The sequence below is a fragment of the Tripterygium wilfordii genome, chromosome 21 (assembly GCF_013401445.1).
Source record: "Tripterygium wilfordii isolate XIE 37 chromosome 21, ASM1340144v1, whole genome shotgun sequence".
NCBI lineage: Eukaryota > Viridiplantae > Streptophyta > Magnoliopsida > Celastrales > Celastraceae > Tripterygium > Tripterygium wilfordii.
The window spans coordinates 4,158,748-4,182,481 of NC_052252.1; the positions used below are offsets into that span (position 1 = coordinate 4,158,748).

General features: G+C 35.0%; 2 protein-coding genes across 3 annotated transcripts; both read left to right on the top strand.

The window, feature by feature from the left end:
- The first annotated feature begins 1,754 nt into the window (after window positions 1-1,754).
- LOC119988549 (ABC1 family protein YPL109C, mitochondrial-like) lies at window positions 1,755-7,505 on the top strand. The gene is given in 7 exon segments (XM_038833623.1): window positions 1,755-1,991; window positions 2,571-3,765; window positions 3,767-3,910; window positions 4,354-4,623; window positions 6,102-6,257; window positions 6,946-7,068; window positions 7,358-7,505. Coding segments are annotated over 6 exon segments (1,848 nt in total). The 5' UTR covers window positions 1,755-1,983; the 3' UTR covers window positions 7,021-7,068; window positions 7,358-7,505.
- Window positions 7,506-13,492: 5,987 nt separating this feature from the next.
- On the top strand, window positions 13,493-16,802 carry LOC119988084 (universal stress protein PHOS32-like). 2 transcript variants are annotated; one of them, XM_038832994.1, is made up of 3 exons: window positions 13,493-14,340; window positions 16,312-16,369; window positions 16,519-16,802. In XM_038832994.1, exons 1-2 carry the CDS (start codon window positions 13,560-13,562, stop codon window positions 16,317-16,319), a joined length of 789 nt encoding a protein of 262 aa, XP_038688922.1. In that variant the 5' UTR covers window positions 13,493-13,559; the 3' UTR covers window positions 16,320-16,369; window positions 16,519-16,802. The 2 variants fall into 2 exon arrangements, with proteins under 2 accessions (XP_038688922.1, XP_038688923.1); XM_038832995.1 differs by having other exon boundaries at window positions 13,494-14,340; window positions 16,532-16,802.
- Window positions 16,803-23,734: the final 6,932 nt, after the last annotated feature.

The following is a 23,734-nucleotide window of genomic DNA, read 5'->3' on the forward strand; positions in this document are numbered from 1 at the left end:
CAACCTGCGCAGGGGCAGGTATGCCTCCAGCTCCGACCCGACCCGCCCCGCAATACATGTTTATGTACATAATATATATACATATATAAGATTTCTTTTATAATATAGATAAATATTTGTTTATCTAAACATATATTAATTTGATATTATTATTAAAATCAAAGTAACCCCTAAACTTCTTTAATAAGTCTTAAATCTAAGTACTTAAACATTAAAACCCTATACATAATATTTACAATACTCCTATACTCTTAATTAGATTGATTATTGAATAAATATTGATAAAAACATAAAACCCTAAATCTTAAATTAAATATAGTGTACTCCTAATTCAATTGAAGTGATGTTGATAAAAAATAATTTAAGATCCCTAAACCCTAACATAAATTGACTTGATTTGAACACATTGATTCTAATATAGTAATAAACTAATAATGTCAAAATAGAGATTTGAATGCTTAGTTTTAATCCAGTATAAATAATCCCTAAACCCTAAGCACTAAATAATCCATGAACCCTAAACCCCTAAACCTAAGTACTAAATAATTGGTAAACCTCAACCCCTAAATCTGAGTGCTAAACCCTAAATCATATAATTAATCCAATATAAATAATCCCTAGACCCTAAGTCAATTGAATTGATATTGATAAAAATATAGGACCCTAAATTTTAAGTTAAATATGACCCTATACTCCTAAATCTTAATCTCTAAAACCCTAAAGGTCCTAAACCCCAAATCCCTAAAAATCCTAAACCTCTAAACTCTAAACCCCTAAACCCTAAAGGCCTTGAACCCTAAACCTAAGCACTAAACCCTAAAGCCATAATATGACCCTCTACTTATTAATGCTGATAAAATCTTTAAGACCCTAAGATTTTATCAAATAAAGCATAAAATTAAACAATTTAAAACTATAGATGTGTATAATATAAAATTTAAAATCAATACCATTAAGTAAAACTAAAATTATTTAATGGTGTTAAAAATATAATAGGTGGTATGTAAAGATAATAATTTAATTAGTTGACAAGTGTATCATGAAAATAGCTTTGGTTTGTTGGTTAGTTCATTACTTTCCCACCTAAAATGTGCAATTTAATTTTGTCATTTTCAACGATGTTGATGTTGATGTTGATGTTGATGTTGATGTTGAATAGGGGCGGAGCGGGGCGCTGGGCGCGAGGATCCGCCGGGTAGGGCGGGGAGTAAAAGTCACCCCGCATGTCGAGGCGGGGCGCGGGGCACCACCTGGAGGTGCGGGGCAGGGCAACCATGATCCGCCCCCGCCCTGCCCCGTTGCCATCCCTAGCTGTAAGTCAATTTGTAAAATATATTGATTTGTATTTTCTAAAAAACATAATTTAATTTAAACCTAAACCCGACATGACCATATTTATTACGATTTTATTTAAATTTTAGAATATTATGAAATTCTCATATGATGTCTCATCATGTCAAATAATTTTTTTCGGAAAAATAAAAAAATATCGGATGAGGAGGGAGAATGATATGACATTATCTGAGAGAATGATATCATATCATATGAAATTATTTGTAATAAAAAATAGGTGATATAATAATAGTATTTAACTTGACGGTTAGGTCTAAAATTTACACTCGATCAGAGATTCGAGAGCCCCAAATCTTAGTTATTAATTATTATTATATTTTTGTGTGGCAAATTTTAGCGTGGAGCAGCGACCAAGCAGAGAATAATACAGAGGACACGTGTAAAAACAGAGGAACACTAGCAAAATTAGACGCTCAGTATCCCACTATTGACATCGCACCATTTCCGCCTCTCCGATTCAATCCCGATATGCGTCACCAAGCATCGCTCGGCACGGTGGCGATGGCTGAGCTACGTCAGATACCGGCTTCCAACGGCGTCGTTTGAGAAACATTTTAATAAAATGCCTGCAAAAATCGAGCGCCACCTCTGTATTTTGGAGCTGCACGATCATAAAGCAACGCAATCACTATGTCCAGGTAACAAATCATTTAATATAACTTTATTATCCAATCTATGTTTGCTTTTATTTCGCTTAGAATTCGAGTCATGGTTTTCCCTATATATTGAAATCATATTTAGTGTATGCTTTGAATTCCCCTTCGTTGTGTCTCGGCAATCAAATATCTTCATAGGAATTTTTAAAGAGATTATTATTATAGACGAGGAAAGGTAAGGAAGAATTAATTTCTCACCCCGTTGAATAGATTATGCTTGTTTTTTGGAAAATCAAGGAATTTGAAGAGAAATGCCTTCGCTGTTGAACTGTTATAGCATTTTTGACGAATTTATGAATATTGAATCAAGGAAATTGATATATGTTTTGATATTTTGAATCCGGACATCCATGATAGAGTACCAGACGTTAAACGCACAAGAACCAATGAAGCTAATTTACATTTTTAGTTAAACTTACTTGTCTATCAGCATCTGCAGTTCTGCACCAACATTGCGTAACTTGAATTATGAAATAGTGTTTTTGTTGTTTGTGATTGTATAGTTGTTGTATATTTGAGTCATACTGTAGGTAATATTCGAAAGAAATTTGCTATATACAGATTTGTGTTCTTTGGTAACAGGAGGAGTATTGCACATTCTTTTCTATGGAATACGAGGCCTAGAGATATTGAAGCTAATAATAATGGGGAATATTCTATTGTTGGGATCTCATATACCTTGTGCAGATTATATCAAAGGTATAGAATCACTTGTGGAGGACAGTCTCCATTTCTATTATGCAAAGTGAAAGGGAGTTTACAGAGAAATGGTGGTTATAGAAGTTTCTATGCGCTTTCAGTGGAGAATTCCCTTCCACAGCAAGCCCATATGGCTTGGAAGAGGCTTTCCCAATTATGTTCCTGTGGGGGTCGGGCTGTTCCACCAATTGGTAGGATTGCTTGTGCAGTGAGTCTGGCTTTAACAAGATCAAATCTAGTAGCTCCTGGCATGCTTGCATTCATAATAGGGGAGTTTGCTCAGACTGGACAAACATGGGCAGAAGCAGAATATTTGCCCAGTAGGGATTCTCTTTACATGCATGCACAAGATGGGCATACTTTTCTAAGAACATTTGTGTTCTCTCTTATGGAGGGTATACTTGTTCTTCTACGAGCTATGTATTTAGCAATGCTGTTTACACCATGTGTAGCTATGGCTCCATTTGCGGAATCTATTGGGGGTCAGTTTAGGAGTACTTGGCTTCATATTGTCCATCATACACTGAAAAAGGCAGGTCCTGCATTCATTAAATGGGGTCAGTGGGCTGCGACAAGACCAGATCTTTTCGCCGGAGATCTGTGTTGTGAACTCTCAAAACTGCATACTAGTGCACCAGCACATGATTTTTCTTTTGCCAGAAAATCTGTTGAGAAAGCATTTGGTCGCAAGCTGGATGAGATTTTCTCAAAATTTGAAGAGGTACCTGTGGCATCTGGAAGTGTAGCTCAAGTGCATCGCGCTACTTTGAAGTACAGATATCCAGGTCAGCAGATAAAGCCCATTCTAGTTGCTGTGAAGGTTCAACATCCTGGTGTAGGTGAAACAATCAAAAGGGACTTTATGATAATTAATTTTGTCGCAAAAGCCTCAAATTTTATCCCTACATTGAAATGGTTGAGATTGGATGAAAGCATAGAGCAGTTTGCTGTCTTCATGATGTCTCAAGTTGATCTTGCGAGAGAAGCTGCCCATTTGAGTCGTTTTATTTATAATTTCTGTAGTTGGAAGGATGTCTCCTTCCCAAAACCTCTATATCCCCCTGGTTCACCCGGCTGTCTTGGTGGAAACTTATGAGCATGGAAAAAATGTCATGCACTACGTTGATGAGCTTGAAGGCCATGAACAGATTAAAAGTGCCCTTGCTCACATTGGGAGCCATGCACTTTTGAAGATGCTTTTGGTATAAATCTTATTCTACTAATCCTTTAAGATTTAGTTTTGCTGAGGTATTGCAAAAGTTATAAATTGTGGCTCTTATCAGATTGCTTTAGATATTTATTCCCCACCAAATTATAGTATTGATATTTTATCATGTTGGAAACTCACATCATGAATGATTGTGTGAGGGATGAATACCAAATTACCAATGTTTCTAGTAGATGCATTTTGCAACTACCTTAAAGTAAGTCAGGAGCTACACAAGTTTGAAACAAGCTAGCACATAAGAAAGGAAAAAGAATCAGATTAAGTGTTAAGTTTAATGCATGTTCTCTGTTTTTGAAGATATGGAAGAGATCTTTCATTATGGTTAATTTTTTTGTAGACATCATGATTTTTCTCTTCTTGATGTCTGGATTTTGCTGGGAATTTATAAGTCAATTAGTGTTTCCCTCTCATTTTCAGGTAGATAATTTCATCCACGCGGACATGCATCCGGGGAATATTCTTGTCCGAGAAACTAAGAGTAAACCACCACATAAACCTCTCTTTGGATCAAGGCCTCATGTCATATTCCTTGATGTAGGCATGACTGCTGAACTTTCTAAGAGAGATCGAGCCAATTTACTGGAGTTCTTTAAGGCTGTCGCCCTTCGAGATGGTCGCACTGCGGCAGAGTGCACTCTTAGGCTATCCGAGCATCAAAATTGCCCGAATCCAAAAGCTTTCACTGAGGTAATTTTTTTTTCAATGGCATTTTTCATGAGAGATAATGTGTTGTTTTATCTTTTAAAACAGAGGCTTATTTTTATGACATCCATAGAATTTTTTTCTTGCTACCATAAATTTGCAAGCCTTTTGTTAGTTATTTATTTTGCATTCGAATGTTGAATTTTGTGATTGAAACTTGAAAGATCATTTTAAGTAGAGTGCACTCTTAAAATACCTCACCCAGTTACACATCATATAATGCTGCTTCACTCTGTGCTCGTATTTCATTCATATGAGCATGGAATTTACATTCCATGGATATCACAATTAGTGTACTCAGGTTTGTGTGATATGCCTGGATCCCATTTCAAGATTTGGAGGATTAAATATTTGGTTCTTTGTGTTGGTTGGGGATTATTGATTGCATCAGGACATCATCTTTGCTGGAGTGACATTTATTGCAAGTTTTATCCTTGGTATTTATGACTTCATGTCCCGACCAATATATTAAATTAGAGATCTGGTTCCTCAGTACCTGACAATATAATGCAGCTTGATTTGCCAATGCTAGAGCTTATGGTCATTCTACTCTCAATGGACATTCAACCAGCCAATGCAGCCTTGTGGCTTTTACTTTCACTATTTTCCTTCTTCCATCCTCACAATTCCCAAGTGATGTAGACATGACTAAGACAGGATTATAGATTTTCATAACAGAATATTCGTCACATCATCACCAAAGCCTTCATCTGAAAGAGATTGGAGTCAGCTACATGATTAATGTTGTAGGTTTTGAAAAAGTTTCTTGTTCACTGTCAAGGGTCAACCTACCGCAATGTTCCTTTATCTGGGTTTGGGATCGACTGTTTTACCAGACACAATTATAATGGAATTCTTTTTGTTAATTAAATAGCATAGAAGCAAATAAGCATATTTAGACAAGTTATTCAAAGCAAACACAACTATTCTGAGTTATTTCAGCCTTGGTGGGTATGGCAACTTTTGTTGTAAGTATTATTTATAATGCATCATACATGAACCTTGAGGCAAGCCGAAGATGATTACAAGAGTGTTTGATTTCTATCATGTCCGAACATGTGAATTAATTCCAGCACATCATTACAGGCTTATAGAAAACAATTTAAGCTTGTTCTGAACAAATTTTCTGTTAATATTTATGAAATGTGTTCAGTTACTATGATCTGTGTTCCCACGTTATGAGTGAAGAAGTGTTATCCATGTGCAATGTGTGTACTACTTATCAAGGCAATCAAAAGTGCTATCAGATTATAAATACTAACTTCTTTGAACTGGGCTTCTTACTTGCCTTTAGTCTACTTTAGATGCCATCTTATTTTGGTTTACTATTTAGGTCTACTGACTTGCTACCTTAGATTAATAAGTTGTTTCTGTTACATGTTCTCGTCCTTGAAATTACTTGGTCAATATAAAGCCTAAAATATATTTTGTTTATGGTTAACATAAGTTAAATTGGTTTATAGGAAGTAGAAAGATCTTTCAGTTTGTGGGACTCTACAGAAGGTAATCTTGTACGCCCCTCAGAATGCATCCAGCAATTGCTTGATCAAGTTAGACGTCACAAAGTCAATATTGATGGCAACATTTGCACTGTGATGGTGACTACTTTAGTTCTAGAGGTAATGTCTTGCTTGTTCCCAGTATCATATGTAATGTCTTTCTTATTCCCCTGGTAATGTATTGATCTTTCATGACTAGATAAATGCAAAGAATTTGCTATGAAAACACCATGATGATCTGTTCTGGTAGCAACAATGTTGTGTGGCTCTATTTTTAGGATTTTTTACTTCAGTTACATAATAATTTCTTCGATTTTGTTAGTACTTTTAAGTTTTAACAGGAGTTAAATTCAAGTTGTTGAGAATGATCATTATCATCTTATTATGCCACAGGAGCATGTATGAAGGGATCTAATTATGAATTTTTTTTCTCATTTAAGTATACTCTTGTTGAAGACCTTCAACAAAAAAAAGTTTAAATGTGACACGCTGTGTGGAAATAGAAGACATTGTTGCTGTAGAATGTATTTTACATTCATAATTTACTTAAAAAATCATACCGTGTGCATAATGTCCTCCGGCACTGTGGTGTCTTTGAGCATATATGCAGTCTTATGCGGAGAAGCTATTCCCTGAATGGAACCGGTGATGCTTAAGTGGCAATAGAGCGAATTTAACTACATCAATAACCATCCTTTTAGATTTACTATTATTTCTGAATATACATGTCCATATAGCGCAATCAAAACAAATATGGGATTAATTATTATATGTTCTTTAAGTTGTCTTTTTTACTCCTCTCTCATAGGGTTGGCAGCAGAAGCTTGATCCAGGCTATGATGTTATGCGCACATTGCAGACGATGCTCTTTAAAGTTGACTAGGCAGAATCACTATGTTACACCATTGAAGGACTCATGGCCCCATAAAAGGTAGCTATCTGGTTCCGCCATAGATGTTTTGATTTTTAATAGCAACTAGTTAATTGCAATTCATTAGCAACCGGTGTACCTTTCGGGGGCTTTTTTCTTGGTTCTGTTAGCACAATAGGATAAAGTCATTTACCTTGATTTTCATCAATTTTTTTTGCCTGATTTGATAATTTGCTTTACTCATAATTTCTAAATGTAAATTGGAAGAGATGATGACGATAAGAGAGGAGCTCCTTTTCCCATTTCTTAACTAATAAGGATTGACTTTTTTTTTTTGTTTAAAATACAGGTTGTAATAAAGATGAATGGGTTCAAGAATAAAATGATAACAATGATCGTTCTGTGTTTAGTTTGCTTTTATCTTAGTGTGAGAACTATATCTACAATTCAATGACTTATTGTGAGACTTCTGTATAATTAAAGCATTTTAGCATTAGCATTGTTTACTTCATCCACAATCTGGCATATCCTCAACCGTCTGCAAATTCCGGAGCATGAAACATAGTAATAGAGCTGGTTCATTGGACTCATAAAACTAAATCCAATCAAAACACATTCAAAATTTATTTATTTTTTAATTTAACCACCCCATTTTTATCACAGCGGATCAACTGTAAAAATAATTACAACAGACCCCCTAACACCCATCTTTATGATGTGTCCTTAATGACAATGGTAATAGTGAAATTAGTTATATTTTAAAATAGGATTCTGAATAAGATTGTGCAAAACAAAAGGACATTATGATTGGATTAAGCTCCGAATTAAGGTACTCCGAGACTGTTAGACCTATAGCCGCATACCCTCCACTGCAATCTACAGGTAAAACTACGACCTGTACAACACACATTGCCCCTAAAACCAAATCCCACAATCATTTGAGTCAACTCCGCTGTATTTATAACCTTACTTATAATCTCTTGACGATTAATTATGTAAGCTCGATTAGACTAAGCGTCGAGTTTCAAAATAGAAACAAGATATATATGTTAGCTAATCCAACTTCCTGTAACTTATTAACGTATTCATAATCTCTCTTGAAGGTTAATTAAGTAAACCTGATTATATTAAGTTTCGAGTATGGAATTACACAGTGGATATTATTTTATTTTGGCTTCAAACTTGGCCTCTAGCTTTTAAAGCTTCAATGGCAAAACTCAAACAATTCATTAATTCTGCTAAATATTCAATAATTGGAAGAGTACTTGTAATTGCTTGAAGCTACAATCGTTGAATAGTCAATAAAATTTGTTGTGAGCCACCCAGAGTCGATCTTGAGAAACAAAGAAGGGTTGAGGTTGGGAAAAACTGATTACCGATAGGGTGTCTGCCAAAGAAACTCTAACGGTCAAGTTAGTAATCGGAAGTAAACTCGGGCAAGGTGAACGAATAAGTAAGATGCAAGGTATGAGATAAGAAGAAATGTAGGGAACTTAGTTGAAAGCTGGGTGAAAGTGTTTAGGCTATTTGAGTGAGTGAGATAGGTCATGCCCTTCTTTGAGGAAAAGAGGGGTTTATTTATAGTGAAGCCTTGGGTGGCCAAAAGGTTACGTAAGCCACGTCCTTGCAGGCTATAGCCCAGTCATGGGAAGGTGGTTTTGGGCGACAAGCATGTGTCAAGAGACATGGCCTAACGTGATTGGTTGAAGGAGAGATCGTACCAAAACAGACAATGTCATGTCAAGTAGTGGTTGCAGGTTCTGTCTATTTTGGCATGCGAGGTACAGAGTTTGATTGGTTGGGATCAGAGTTGACAAAACCTATGATGACTGTCAACATAGGGTGGGTGAGTCAGAGCAGAAAGATCGTGGGATCTGATGATTAGAGTGGCACTAGGGTAGGTTTTGGCGACTGAAGATGGAAAGCCATGTGTATGTACGAGTATGAGTAAAACTAATTAGTTGAGCGATTATACCTGCAAAGGGCGGTTCATACCTGTTGGCCATCGAGAGGTTGTGCTTGGTCGCCGATGAGCTTGACCGTGCATGGACTTAGTCGCCTGCGGGCCTCGTTACTGGGTTGGGAATGGCGGGCCTATGTTTGGCAAGTTTGCGCCTTGACGAGTGTTGTCATAGTTTCTGCCTCGTGTGATAAAGGTTTCAGAGATTTGTTTGAATCAAGAGTCTTGTTTGTTAACACAGTTTTGGAATTTGCTGTTAAATAGGTATGCCACATCCACTTTTTTCAACATTTAGCCGTTACATTTCAATCTCCTAATATTATTTTTTCTTACCTTAACAACTAGATGCTTATTGCATCACGAAAAATATATCTATGTATATATATATATACACACACGATTATATTAACTAGGGAAGGAAAAAAATGGGAGAGATCAATATAAAACTAGGTAGGTTATTTCACCAAACATTTACCTAATCATAAACTCGATATAGTGTGGGGCAGTGCGTAAGAATATTTACCTCTTTATCTAACAAATCGGATGGTAGAACATAAATTGATATAGTACTGCAGAATGTGAGTGAGTTTAGATTTTCCTTTACTTCCGAAAAAAATAAATAAATGTAGTGATTATTAACTAATTCTGCAAAGAGATTGTTTCTATTGGAAGATTCGATCATCTACAAGTAAGAAAATTAAATATGTGAGTGGAAGAGTATTTATAGATATCCGAATCTACAATCGTTGAATAGTCAATAAAATTTGTCGTTCGTGAGACATTGACAAAATTAGGTATAGTGAATTTGAATTTGTGAACCTTGGATTACAATGAACCGGCACTATTGGAAATATATAGTTGAACATTTTCTTAAATGGATAAGCTAATTTAGAAGATAATCCAAGGATATTTTTGGATGTGTACATAGAAGGTAATCTAAAATTAACAAGAAATTAAATCACATTCCATTGATAATATAATTAATCAAGAAAGTTAATTTTGTTCAAAATTAGGCTCCCCATTTGAGAAGGATACGTTGCTTTTGTACAGACAAGGTAATAAAGAGGTCCCTGAACGAAAGTAAAATTCTTATACACAGAAAGGTCGTTCTCTTTGTTTCTCTGGCTACTCCGTTTCTCTCTCTAGGATTTTAACTCCCAATCTCTCTCTCTAGCTCTCACATACTGCAATGGCGAGTCCACCATGTCTGAACGGCCAATCCTCACCATCACCATCACCGCCACCGCAACGACCCACAAAAGTAGCCATACGGGGTCGGGCTAAAAAGCCCAACAGGAAGAACCTAAAGAAGCCACCACAGAGAGGACCGGGTGTCGCTCAACTGGAGCGATTGAGGATCGAAGAGATGTTGAAGAATACGACAGAGATTATCAAATCCGACAATCAAACTCAATATCAAACCATATCTCCGGCGGAGATGGTTCCACTTGGTGGGTATCCGGTGCTGTGGAATTATGCTTTGGGAGTGCCGATGATTAGTGGTGGGTCTTGGTTGGGTCAGGGTTTGGTGGATCTGTATGGAAGTGGAGCTCCCGAGAGGATGAGGTTTAATGATGATCATCAACATCATGCATTGGAGTCCTCAAAAGAGCTCTCTTCAATCCCAAACTTTCCTCAGTCATCTAAGTCTCAGTCTTTGCTGCTTGATTGTTGCTGTAACAATGCCAGCTGCTTTAAGGTAAATCTTAATAGTTAATACCCATTGGTGAGTCCTTTTCAATGACGTGACGATAGTCTAGTTAGTTATCTCTCTAGACTTTTAGTGTAGAGCACCGTAGGTTGAGAGTTCAAACCAATCAATCGAGATATTTTTTTGTGAAATCCTGATTTCGTGGGCTTGTCTCACTTTCGGGTATTTTCTCACATGAGTTTCAACCCAGTCTTACCTGTCGCCATTGTGGTGCGGACTGTTTTGACAGCTCGACATTTACGCTCACTCAACTATCCAAACGATATGTTGTACCAAAAAAAAGTGTCCTCTTTTATTTTTTTCTCTGTTTGGTTACCTAGAATATAAAAAAGAATTGCAGAAAATTGATTAGACTAATGTTCTTTAGAAAAAAAGCCCATATCACCAAACTCAAAAAAATAATAATCATGCATACATGTATAGTTAGTTATGACATTCTATCAAAAAAAAAAGGTATAGTTATGACAAGGTTTTTGATATTTGTGCAGAAGAAGTGTACCAATCCGGAGACTAATTTAGCGATGAGTGATGGTGAATTTCTGGGATTGAGTATGGAGAACAACATCAATAATCGAAGAATCAAAGGTGTTGAAGCTACACCATCCAAGGAACTGCAGCCTAGATTTCCAATTAATGAAGCTGCTGCTTCTACTGCTGCAAGTTCGGTTGACCATGGTGGTGAAGCAGTTTCTTATAATGCTTCTTATCCTATTGATTTATCTCTCAAGCTTTCATTTTAGTTTCAAGAAAAACAAAACTTGTTTGTTTTGGCATAATTTTAATTTGGTGGTTGCTCTACATTCGTTTACTTATATAATTGAAGACAAACAGCTTTTGTTGTTAAATATCAAACTCATCTTCCAAAAACCATAGTATTGAAGTTTATTAATTTCTTTGATCTTCTGGTAATCTCTCTCTTTTTTCTCTCTTAGATTGTGTTAGGTGGGTTTCTTCAATAATTTTAATCAATTTTTTCAAGCTTTTAATACTTTATGTTCGGTGTTGATTTCTTCTGTGATCTATGGCACTAATTAATTATTAATTAAAACCCTATTCAATTGGGTTAGGTCTCTTGTGGGATTTGAATGCCATCACAATTTTCTCTCTAAAATATTCGACACATAAAAAAAATAACTTATTGTTTGTGATGATATATTGTTAATTATATTGAAATCTAGTAGAATATTTGATCATGCATGTTGATGTTAAGGTGCATTGTGGTTTACACATTTAATTTGTCAAAATATATGATTAAGAGTACAATGCGTTGGTTCCTTCACTGTTTAATTTTAAAGCCTTAAGTAACAATTAATGCATATTAATCACGATTTAATTTCATTGTATATAACTATATACTACTTGATTAGCGACATATATTGAACTGTATATATAGAAGAGTTTTTTTGGTGCACATAGAGAGAGAGGTTTTTGTTTTCAGTTATAGGGTTTGTTTAGCACTGAAACAATAGGGAGAGCATCCATGCATTTCTTCTTTTAGATGCAGAGCTATACTTTATACTTTTCTTGTCTTTGTATCTATATATATATATATATATATATATTGATCTTACAAGTACATAGCTTGTACTTTAACGACACTGGTGATTTCATTTATATATATATATATATATATATATATATATATATATATATATATATATATATATATATATATATATATGGTGCAATCAGTGATCAGTGGCAGCTGTTGCTAGAAGTACTACATTACCTCATAGGCTCATACGGGATATTTTACAGGAATAAATTCATGAGAAGAGTAGGGGTGTCCACAACCGATCCGTAATCGAGAAACCGATCCGTAATCGTGGTTATTCGATTTTCGGATATGGTTATGATTTTAGTAAATGTTTGGATATTTTTGAGATTATGGTTTTTTTGGTTATAGTTATGGTTATAACCGAATAATATTAATATATATTATATAAATATATATTAAATTAAAATATATATATATATATAAAAGTTACATATTGAAATATGAGATGAGACTATGGGAGGCAAAGTAGTATTTGTAAAACTCTGGTTATATCTTCATAACAAATAATAAATTTAGATACCAATTAACTTAATCATTACACAAATTATAAATTAAGATTGATTAGTTGAAACTCATGGTGGCCTTATCATTTTAAAATTCATATAAATTAAAACTGATTATTGCTAAAGTGAAAGTGGGGAGACACTTTCATGGCTATTTTCTCACTTTATTTGAGATTTATTCATACTTTTTCATTTCTTCAAAAATCGAAAACCGATCCGATCCGATCCGAACCGAAAAATTTGGTTATTTCGGTTATGGTTGTCCGAACATAATGGTTCGGTTATGGATTCTAAAATATCATAACCGAATCACTTCGAACATTTCGGTTATGGTTAAAAACCGAACCGAAAACCGAATGGATACCCCTAGAGAAGAGCGTAGGAAAGCCCACAGAGATATCTCGGAGCGGACAATACTGGATACAAAAATCGCATTCACACTTATCTTGACGGTTCTTAATTAAAATAGAAGATGCACATATATTAATTTGTAGTCGTACATGCATGATTATCATGGGCTTTTTCTCATGTTTTCTTAGTTCGAAAGAATCTTGACTGGGCCTATATTTGGTCCAGTCCAAATCCACAAATGGTTTTAACATTGGGCTTTTTTCTATGAACCATTAGACTGAGAGTCTGCGATCAAAAGAACAAACACTTTATGGGCTACTATCGAACCCAAAATGAATAATGCTCAGCCCAAGAAAGCCCGTTCCAAATCGTCTCTTTCGATCAACGTGAACAACTGAACATAATATTTCTTCAAGATTTAGCTCCGTCTTTCTTTCGGCATTCCCAGAATCTTTACTCTTCGCTCCAATGAATCTTCAACAACATACACTGGACTCCGATCACCCCCTGCTCCCCAACATCAAGATCCACCATCCCTCATCTCCCCGCCACCACCACCACCACCACTCCGGCGCCACCCCTACCCCTACTGCCGGGGCCCGCCGCAAGGTTGGCGTGGCCGTCGACCTCTCCGACGAGTCCGCCTACGCTGTCCGCTGGGCCGTCGATCACTATATCCGCCCAGGAGACGCCGTCATTCTCCTCCATGTATCGGCCACGAACGTCCTCTTCGGTGCTGACTGGGGCCCACTCTCCCACTCCAGTCCTTCCAAGAATGACAGAGAGACTTCCTCCGGCGGATTACATACGGACAAAGACGGGAAACAAAATTCTCTGTCTCAGAAAGACCTGGAGAATTTCGACGCGTTCACTGCTTCCAAGGCTGCGGATCTCGCGAGGCCTTTGAAGGAGGCGCAGATACCTTTCAAGATCTACATCGTTAAGGATCATGATATGAAGGAGAGGCTGTGCTTGGAGGTGGAGAGGCTTGGATTGAGCGCTGTGATAATGGGGAGCCGAGGGTTTGGAGCTGCTATGAGAGGCAGTGACGGGAAGTTGGGAAGCGTCAGTGATTACTGCGTCCATCATTGTGTGTGTCCCGTTGTGGTGGTGAGGTATCCCGATGATAAGGACGGTGGCCCGACAGTTGAAGAGGCCGTGGTGTCTGTGAAAGAAAAGGGAGAAGAGGAGACCGTGATCAGGCCAGTTCCTCCAGCGGCAGCAGAGAATACGGCATTGAACCGCAAAGGTTAGTGTATGCAAATCCCTATATACATGCAAGTATGATATATTTTTTGCAGTGTTACTTTGCTCTGTGAAAGTCTACGCATATGGTTTGTTGACTATTGAAATATGGGTGTTAGTTGCGATTCAAACTGAGTTAAATAAGTTTCCATTTAATTTGTGACTGCTAGAAATCATAAGTTTTTCAATTATTAGTCCTGTAACTTCTCTTGATAATTTAATCCATGAGGAGAAATGGAGCTAGGGTTTCTTGTAGTTCAAAATAATGCAAGATTGAGGATTTGCAATTAATAGGATAGCAAAGATGTCAAAGTGGAGGTTAGTTTTTTGATCAATCATAGCTTGTATAAAGGCACTGTGAACAACAACAATCGCAAAATTCGGTAGCTTTCATGTCTCAAAAATCAGTAGGTTGTCTAAAAATTCGATAACCAATATATATTTTCAGTAAAAAGTTCTTCAATGAAGTTGACTACTACATCATTGAAGTAATTCCCATCTATGAGGTATCCGATTATCATAAAAGGTACTACAAATATCTATATTTGAAATAGATGTCGGTAAATTGCAATTTCTGTCTTGTAAATGTCAACCATATCCTGGCACTATTGATGCGAGGCTTATGGTTTGTGGGTAAGAGGGAACTTTTGGCGTAGTGGTAGCCACTTCTTAGGATTTCAAATAGGTCGAATGTTCTAATTCTCCCACATGCTAAATTAACAAACATTTTAAATCAATTATGTTCGTAAAGAAAATGGTCTGTGGGTAAGAATCTCTCTGTTATGAAAGAACTTGCTATAATGGGTTAAGTTGCTTCATGGAGAAATGAAGGTAACCTGTCAAGAGTCAAAATATATGGTCTCAATTCCCTTGGCAGTGGCTTTGGAAGTCTAAGGCTCCTCCTAAATGTGTTTTCTTCTGTTGGGACTTGGGAGGTTGTTTGGGATAGAAATGTAGAATCCTAACATTAGATAATTTGCAAAGGAGAGGCTTCTCTCTGGTGAATAGACACTGTCTTTGTAAAGCAGATTTGGAGTCCTTTAGCCATCTTTTCTCTCACTGTCCTTGGTCTTCTAAAATCTGGGCAAATGTTCTTCTGTTGCTGGGCATTTCTTGGGTTTTTAGCTCTTCAGTGGACAAGGAACTTCTGGCATGGAAGGCTACTGGCAGGGACAAACAGCAAAGGAGTTTTCTTTAACTGGTTCCAATGTCTGTGATGTGGATTCTATGGCTGGAAAGGAATAGCAGGGTGTTCAACAACAAAGAGTCTTCCATAGACTCTTTCTTAGCTAGTTGGTTTGACTGTCCTAGGTTTTGGGGCTCTTCCTTTTCTGGGAACATTTTTCATCATTTGAGTAGCTCCTCCTTGTAACTTGTTTGGGCTGCACCCTCTTGGTGCTTGAATAAAACTTTTTTCCATTCAAAAAAAATATATGGTCATTACTAGGAAACTATTACGAGATGGTCAAAACTTCTGGAAGTTTTTTGTGGTGTTTGATTACAACTTGGCATGTTAGTATAGATTTTCCCTTCATAATATTTGAGAGCAACAGAAATTACTGAACGTTACAGGCCTCAAAGGCATCTGATCAACAATTATTATATTTTAGTATATGGTAAAGTAATGATGGTCTTAATTTTTATAAGAGTTCCATGTTTTCCCCAAATTCCAATAAAATAAAATTTTCAGGATCATCATTAATATAATATGCCTCAAAATTAAATTTGCAGCATATGCCATTAAATTTTTGATGGAGGTCTGAACTTTCTGTTGTTACTGTAGTAATTCTTTATAAACAGAAACTTCTTCTATGCAATTCTATTAGTTTTAGATATGCAGTTTTGATCTAGATACTGAAAAGCTGTGGTTTAACTTAGAGATTGACTGTGTTTTTCTTTTCTTGGCAACTGAAGTTTTTGTTGTCCTTGATAAGCAGACATCTTGATATCACTGTGTTTCATTTGTTCATGACAGATGCATAGGACAGATTTGGAGAACACCTTCATCTTGTTGATAGAAGCTACGCATTTTGGTACTGTTATTGGTCCAACTTCATCTTCTCAGTTCCATAATTTCCCTTTCAGAAAGGCAATCTGCCATTGCTCAGAAACCTTCTTTTGTTGTTTGTTCTACAATGCTGAACTTGCTTTTGTTGTGATGCTTGTTCTTTGCTTATGGCAGCATTTTATTGCAGACAATCACAAGGCTATGCTGATACTTCAGGAGTTACTACATATTCGCGGTTTGTAGTATCCCGCAAAAAAAGCATGATTCCAGAGCTCTCTCTTCACAGTTTCTTAGATGTATAAACTCTTGAGACTATTTGTGATATTTCCATGGTTGAGGTTTAATCTGCATTGTAGTGTTTCTCACTCCAGTTTGAGTGATCTCCTCACTGAGTTCTTGTATTTGCTGGGTTTATGACTTTGCTTGAAAAATGATGCAATTTTTTTTTCTCTTTTCTTCTTCTTGGGTTGTGCTATTGTGATTTCATCCTAAATTCTCCTATTTTAATCAAACTATGGTGGTTGGTGAGACTTGCTTTCACTTTCAAATAATGGAGACTACAAGTTTTGAAAATAAGCTCTGTGACTGTGATCAAGTCAACTAATTATAAAAGATGAAGGAACCAATAGGCTCATAAACAGTTTTTCCCTGAAAATAAGCTCTGTGACTGTGATCAAGTCAACTAATTATAAAAGATGAAGGAACCAAAAGGCTCATAAACAGTTTTTCCCTTTTGAAATACAAAGGAACATATATGATAGAATAAAAACCTGTGTTAACACATCAACTTGTCTTTTGATATGATTGACCAAGCACTAATCCTAATTTGGCATTTGTTTATTAACCTGGCATTTGGACAAAATGGGGGAAAGTTAGGTTCAATGATCATCTTGTGTGACGAACTAATTGACGCAAACCTATACATTTCTCCCCATCAGAAAATATCCATCAAAAATAATTAAGCTATTGCTGACAATAAACAGTGAAATTCTTGAACATTCGTTGACGAAGATAAAACACGATTCATCTTTCGGTGATGATATGTTATATTAACCCAAATAACACCTAATCAAATCGAAAGAAAGAGAAAATATTTCATGCCCTGCAATAGAAAATGAATTCAGGGTCGTATCATGACCGAAGATAAAAAATTGTCGCTGACCCAAAAGAGAATGTCAGTGACCGATTGAGGAACATTTTCATCAAACCCAGAAAATGTCAGTATGTCACTGACCCAAAAGTAGTACACTGTACACACAAGTGGGACACTTATTTCATCTATACCATAATTAGTAACACTTGTATGTTTGGAAACAGATTTTGTTTTTAGTTTTCAAATATCGATCTTGATTTTAGATTTTGAAAACAAAATTCATTTGACAGGGTGTTCTGCACTTGGAGTGAGGAAAGAGGGATGAATTTTACAAAAAATCAAATACTAGTTTTGGTTTTTGAAAAACCAAAAATGATTTTCAATTTTACAAAATAATTTCTAAAAATATCCACCTAAACGAATTTTCAAAAACATTTTAATTTTCAAAAACATAAAATTGTTTTTGAAAACTATAACCAAAAACACATATTCGCTTCCATCTTCCTCTATCATTCACTGTCTGTACTCTCAATTCTGTCTGTACTCTCAATTCATAATCTAGCTTCCTATCCAACACTAGTACTGCCACCTTCCACCCATCAACCATAGAAGTGTGTACTTAACCATATGTTATAAAGTGGTTGTAACTAAATGCCATAATCGTCCCACATTCATACGTTGATTCCATCCACCCACCAACTTAAACTGCTTAATCACCCTCCCTCCCTCCACTAACTATGATATTGAACTGGATGTGAACTTGCAATAGTTTTTATGGAGAAAACTTGAACTTTCTAGTTCATAATTTTGTTCAATGGAGACTAAGGAAGTTTTGGGCCGACCCTAGCAACTTTGGTATCCAAAGTGACGCAATAAATGGTGCCCTATGGATAAAGTCCCATGGGACTTTGGGAGTTTCCATTTATTGTAATTTGTGAGATCGCCCCTTGCTCAGCTCAATCTATGCGAATATCATCTTGTATTATCTTCCCACATTGGGTCTTGGTTCAGATCTTAACTAGTCCATGAGAATTGCGGGGTCTTTCATGTGGTCCAGAGTTTACTAGCTAATTGTCCAATGGACAGCTGGATAGATTTCACATTACCAAAAAAGATCTCTAATGATTTATTTTTAGTTGGACTTGTAGTGTAGTGTGGATTTTGCGTTGGATTAATGACTTGGGTAGTAACAAATTTTATAAAAAAAATTGGTATCCCGAGCCGGCCTGGTGCCTAAAGCCCTTGCTTTGGTGACTTTGCCCAATGAGGAGAAAGGTTGGTAACTACAACACCTCAATCGTTGGTAAACTACATGCAACACCTTAATTTGTTGCATTTATTTCTTGTACGTTAGGAGTTTCAAAGTGAAGAGGTTAGCTCAAGTGATGATGATTCGAATGACGTACATGAACATCACTTTAGAGAAGTTTACAATGAACTCTTCATCGAATTTAACAAACCTGAGAAGGCTCATAATTAATTAAGAAGGTTAAATATTTGAAGTATCAAGTGATCGGAAAAGAGAGAAAATAAAATGTAGTTGAAGGTTAACACATTCTTGCTTGGTGAACTAGTTGAGCTTGGCAATCAAAGATCAATGGATGCACCTAGGGCTTGTACTTTGGAAGACAGTGATGGGAGTATAGGACCAATGTCCTTAGGATCAATGTTCTTAGGACACCCGTTATCAAACAAAAAATATTAATGGATAAAGAACAAATGCATTTAATAGAAATTGAAAGCATACCATTTCTGAAATTTGTTGGCATTCACATTTTTCATTGTCATAAAGTGATCCTATGCTTCTCCAATCCCATCTATTGTGTCACATTTATAGTATTTTTTTTAACAAAAATAAATTTTAAAAGCAAATTAATTATCTCATAAAAAAAAAAGAAAATTAAATAAATAGTAAAATGAGAGGTGTAGCTTTCAAATGTTGTTACTTTTGTAACTTTATTCCCCATTACCTACATAGACATTGCACATATTCCTTTCATTCATGTAAATACATATAAATATAGCTGGAAAGTCACTCTCTTCTTTTTATATAATTTGCATGATCACTAACTTTTTATATTCTCATCAGTCACTAAAGATCATCTTGAATATACTTGTATGTCTTCTTCTTTTTTTTGGGTTTTGTTGAACTAGCTAGTTCCATTTAATTAACATTTTTTATAACCTGTATTTCATTAAATCAAATGAGAAGAAAATTGTTTATCCATAATTAAGGACGAAATGCATGAAGTATTATCTTCCAATTAACCAAATGCAAAAATACTAAATTTCTTTGAAACGCCTAGTTAGAGTATATATGTGCTATTCGGTTACACGTTCGAGAAGCATACTAAAAATACACCATTGTCATAATAGCCGCTACCGATCCAATGACATCTCTAAACAGTGACAAACGGTACACATTAGCGGTCATAGCATAAATAAGGATTGGATGTTTGAGAATCTTAATTCTCTTTTTGCTTGGAGAAATATATAACATCTAGAAGATTGTTGGATACCTTTTTTTAAATTTGATTTATGTTAATTTTTTTATTAGAAACATGTTATATATATTTGTTTAATAATGATTTGATATATTTTTTTTTTACTATTTTAGATTTTGGTATTCTTTCATTGGATGATGGAGTTAAACAAAACAAGAAAAGCTTGTGTGGATATATAATGAATAAATGATAAGGGCACACTTAGTGTGCGAAATAAGAAAAGTGACTGACAAATAATAACATAATAGCGACGGTTTAAACCATTGTATAATATTATGGCGAACGGTTAGAAAAACGTCACAATAAGTATAACGACAATTATAAAATTGTCAATAATATAAAGTAGTGGCGGTTTAAACCCTACAATAGACCCAATATGCTGTAGTGGAAGTAACATTAGTCATGTGTAGACGTAGGCAAATTGATAAAGCATGTAGAGCGATTTTGTGGTTCATATTTTAGCTCATTACTTCCACCAAGTTGTTCATCACTATAATTGGAAACTTATTGAAGAACACGAGCCACGAGAGTCCACTTTTACACTTTAATTTTGGAACTCTTTAAATTCTAGACAAATAAAGTTCAATAGTGTGGCATTAATTAATGCAACATATATGTGAGTCCAAAATTTTCAATTCATGATGTTGATAGGAGTAAATAGTCGAAAGGCATCATTATATATGATGAAACATATATACATATGTATATATGCACATGGACTAAAATTGACACAGTCAGTCCCATCCCATGCAACTTTTGATCAAGGAAACTTCAAAGTAACTTCCTCTCTTCGGACTCACATGAAAAAAAACCAATATTCTATTCACAATCACAATTCAATTACATGCGCAATTTTCGAAATTAATCACAGGTGCTCTGCTCTTCTCTTATAAAATGTAGTTGTCACAAAAAAAATTTCAAGACAAACAAAATCTCATATTTTCACCCTCATATCATATATCTTAATCTACAGTGTCAATAGAATGTCCATTATTATTCTTCACATCAAGAGAAAAAGCATGACTAGTCATGTACGTGCACATTATAAAGGACACGCCTAGTGTGCAAAGTTGGCCTACAAGTATATTGTTGAATACACGATAATTGCTTTGCTTCTGTTGGACTACATGCATATATATGCACATTAGCTATATATATAGTTACTAGTTAGGTTTCTTTTATAGAGTTAAAACTGTACGTGAAACTAATCAACTTTTTACAATAGACTATATATACGGTATATGTGGTACCTTTGCTTGCTTTTTTTTTTTTTTTTTCTTTCTATATGAAGTATAAAGAAAATAAGAAGTTACATACTAAAATTGTAATGCAATTATGTATAATATTTCATGTACATATCTGGTACATTAGTGACTCGAGCCAATGATTTGGATAACATGTTAATCTAAATTCGTGTAATTTATAAAAAATATGGTAGTTAATTTTATTTTTTTAAAATCATTAATGTGTTTTGATCGCGTTTATGAGTCGGATAATATTTTTTTTAATCAAATAATAGTCAATTCATCACAAGAGAAGACACAAAATGTTTCAAGTCTATATTCAACGGTTTATAATTTTCATGTTCAATTTATTTATTTTGGGACCAAAATAATATGGTTCAACTCGTAAATCCGAATTTAACACATTCATAACTTTTCACTATAGCGTTTTTTTACAGCAAGCCACAACCACTCACACACATATATTGAGGGCATGGATTATCATGAGCAATTTTTTTCTCTCATGAAGACAACATGCTTAAAAATAAATAAATGTAGTAAAAATAAGAATGTTAGGTACATATTGCAAAATGGATCGATTAAATTAGGATGTATAGCACGAGATTAATTAATTGGCATTTCTTGGATGATATGAGTTATAATTTAAGATGTTAATCCTACGGGTTACGACTAAAACAAACATGATTTAGATTTCTTTAAAAAAAAAATGACATGAGGTGGATTCTAACCAAAATAACATGATTTAGATATTTTAGACAAGAACAAACGAAGATGAACACGATTCTAACTCGAAATTTCCTTACGAATTCATTCTTGAAGTTACCAACACAACTCTCGTACATATAGGCTATAGCACTGTGTGTATGTATATATCTTCGCCATCTAGCTAGCTATACGAGGCTTGCCATACCAAAAAAAAAAAAAAAAACTAGCTGTACTAGACTGCTTTTTTATTCAATTAAGATAATTAATTAATTTATAAAATAAAAAAATTATTAATTAATTTATAAAATACAGATAATCTAGTAAAATGGTCCTCTTGTGGAGCATTTCAAAAAGACACTAATATGCTACAAAATTGTCTCCGACTTAGTGCCAGAATATTATCGTTTGGTAGCAACATAGCGGCCTAGTTTGGTAAACAATTTTCAGAGTAGTAGATATGCTAGCAAAAATGGTGATAGTAGAAATGCTGGACAATTTTAATAGCAGATATGTCGCATGAATGCTTGCTAATGTTTGATTAAACTTTTACTGGTAGTAAGGGTATTATGCATTTTAGTTCTAACAAAAGGCATATAAATATATATGTAAAAAAATTAATTTATGAAATAAAGATATTTAATAAAATATTTATTAATAAGTGGAAATACTTCACTTACAAACTTTTTTGTAATATAATTAATTAAAATATTTCTAAATACATTGAAAAGGGAAATTATTTAATATGTTTAATATATTTTATTGTAATTTTTTTCCTTCCCTAGATCTCTTTGGATTCTCTTCGACCAGATCGCCTCCTCTACAGAAAATGGAGAGTTCAAGGTAATTCAAGTTGTGGATATGCACTTCGCAGATGGCAAGACCACGCCTTGCGAGGATGTGTTGCCCAGTCAAGTCCATGGTTGCTCCGCCTGCTACGATTTTACCTTGGTCTGGTTCGCTTGCACTGGCTGGACGTCGATGACTGTACGGCCGGTGATGCTTCAGACGTGAACGTCACAAATATGGAAGGTAATGAAGAAGAAAGGTGAAGAGAGAATAGCTTTTTAGAGATATAATGTGGATAACAATGAAAGACTGAGGATATAATTGGAATATTAATCAAAACGTTATCAAAATTGTTTAAAATTGAAGCATTCTCAAAAGAGCATAAAATACTCTAAAAAGTGCCTCGGTTTTGCTACTCGAAAATTATCGTTTGACAAGCAACAAACGTTTATACTAGAAAGTAATAGAAATGTTTTACGAAATTGGCCTAGCATAAACGCTAGGCAGCATTGCTTGCCAAACACAGGCTAAGTCTTTCAAACTTATTGAAGGTTTGACAATGGAGGATTTTGAGCATTATTGGTCGTCGTTTCTCTAACCAATGCTTTTTTTACCTGTTGAAGGTATGTTAAATGTATTTTAAAAAAAATATGCATTGCATTCGATCGCCTCTTGGCTTTGCCTCTGACTGTATAATGAACATAAAATACTTTTGATATCCGTGCATATTTCAAACATGTTGAAGGTTCGAATCTTAACTCACATTAAAAAAAAATTAATAACTAAAAAATAATAATATTTATCATGATAAAATTTTCAAAAACTTAGTTACGAAAATAATTAAAAAAAATTCTTGTGTTTTAAATATCATTGTAATTTTAACAAACTATGGAAGTATTTACATACTTGGTAAATTACGACAAACCCTCAATTAACTGGTGACTTCAGGAATGTGTATCATACATGAAACATGCTTTTGTATATCCGATGAAGCTTCCAAGAAGGAAAGAATATATTCACAGAATTCAAAAATGAAAGGTGGAAAACGTTGACAGTAA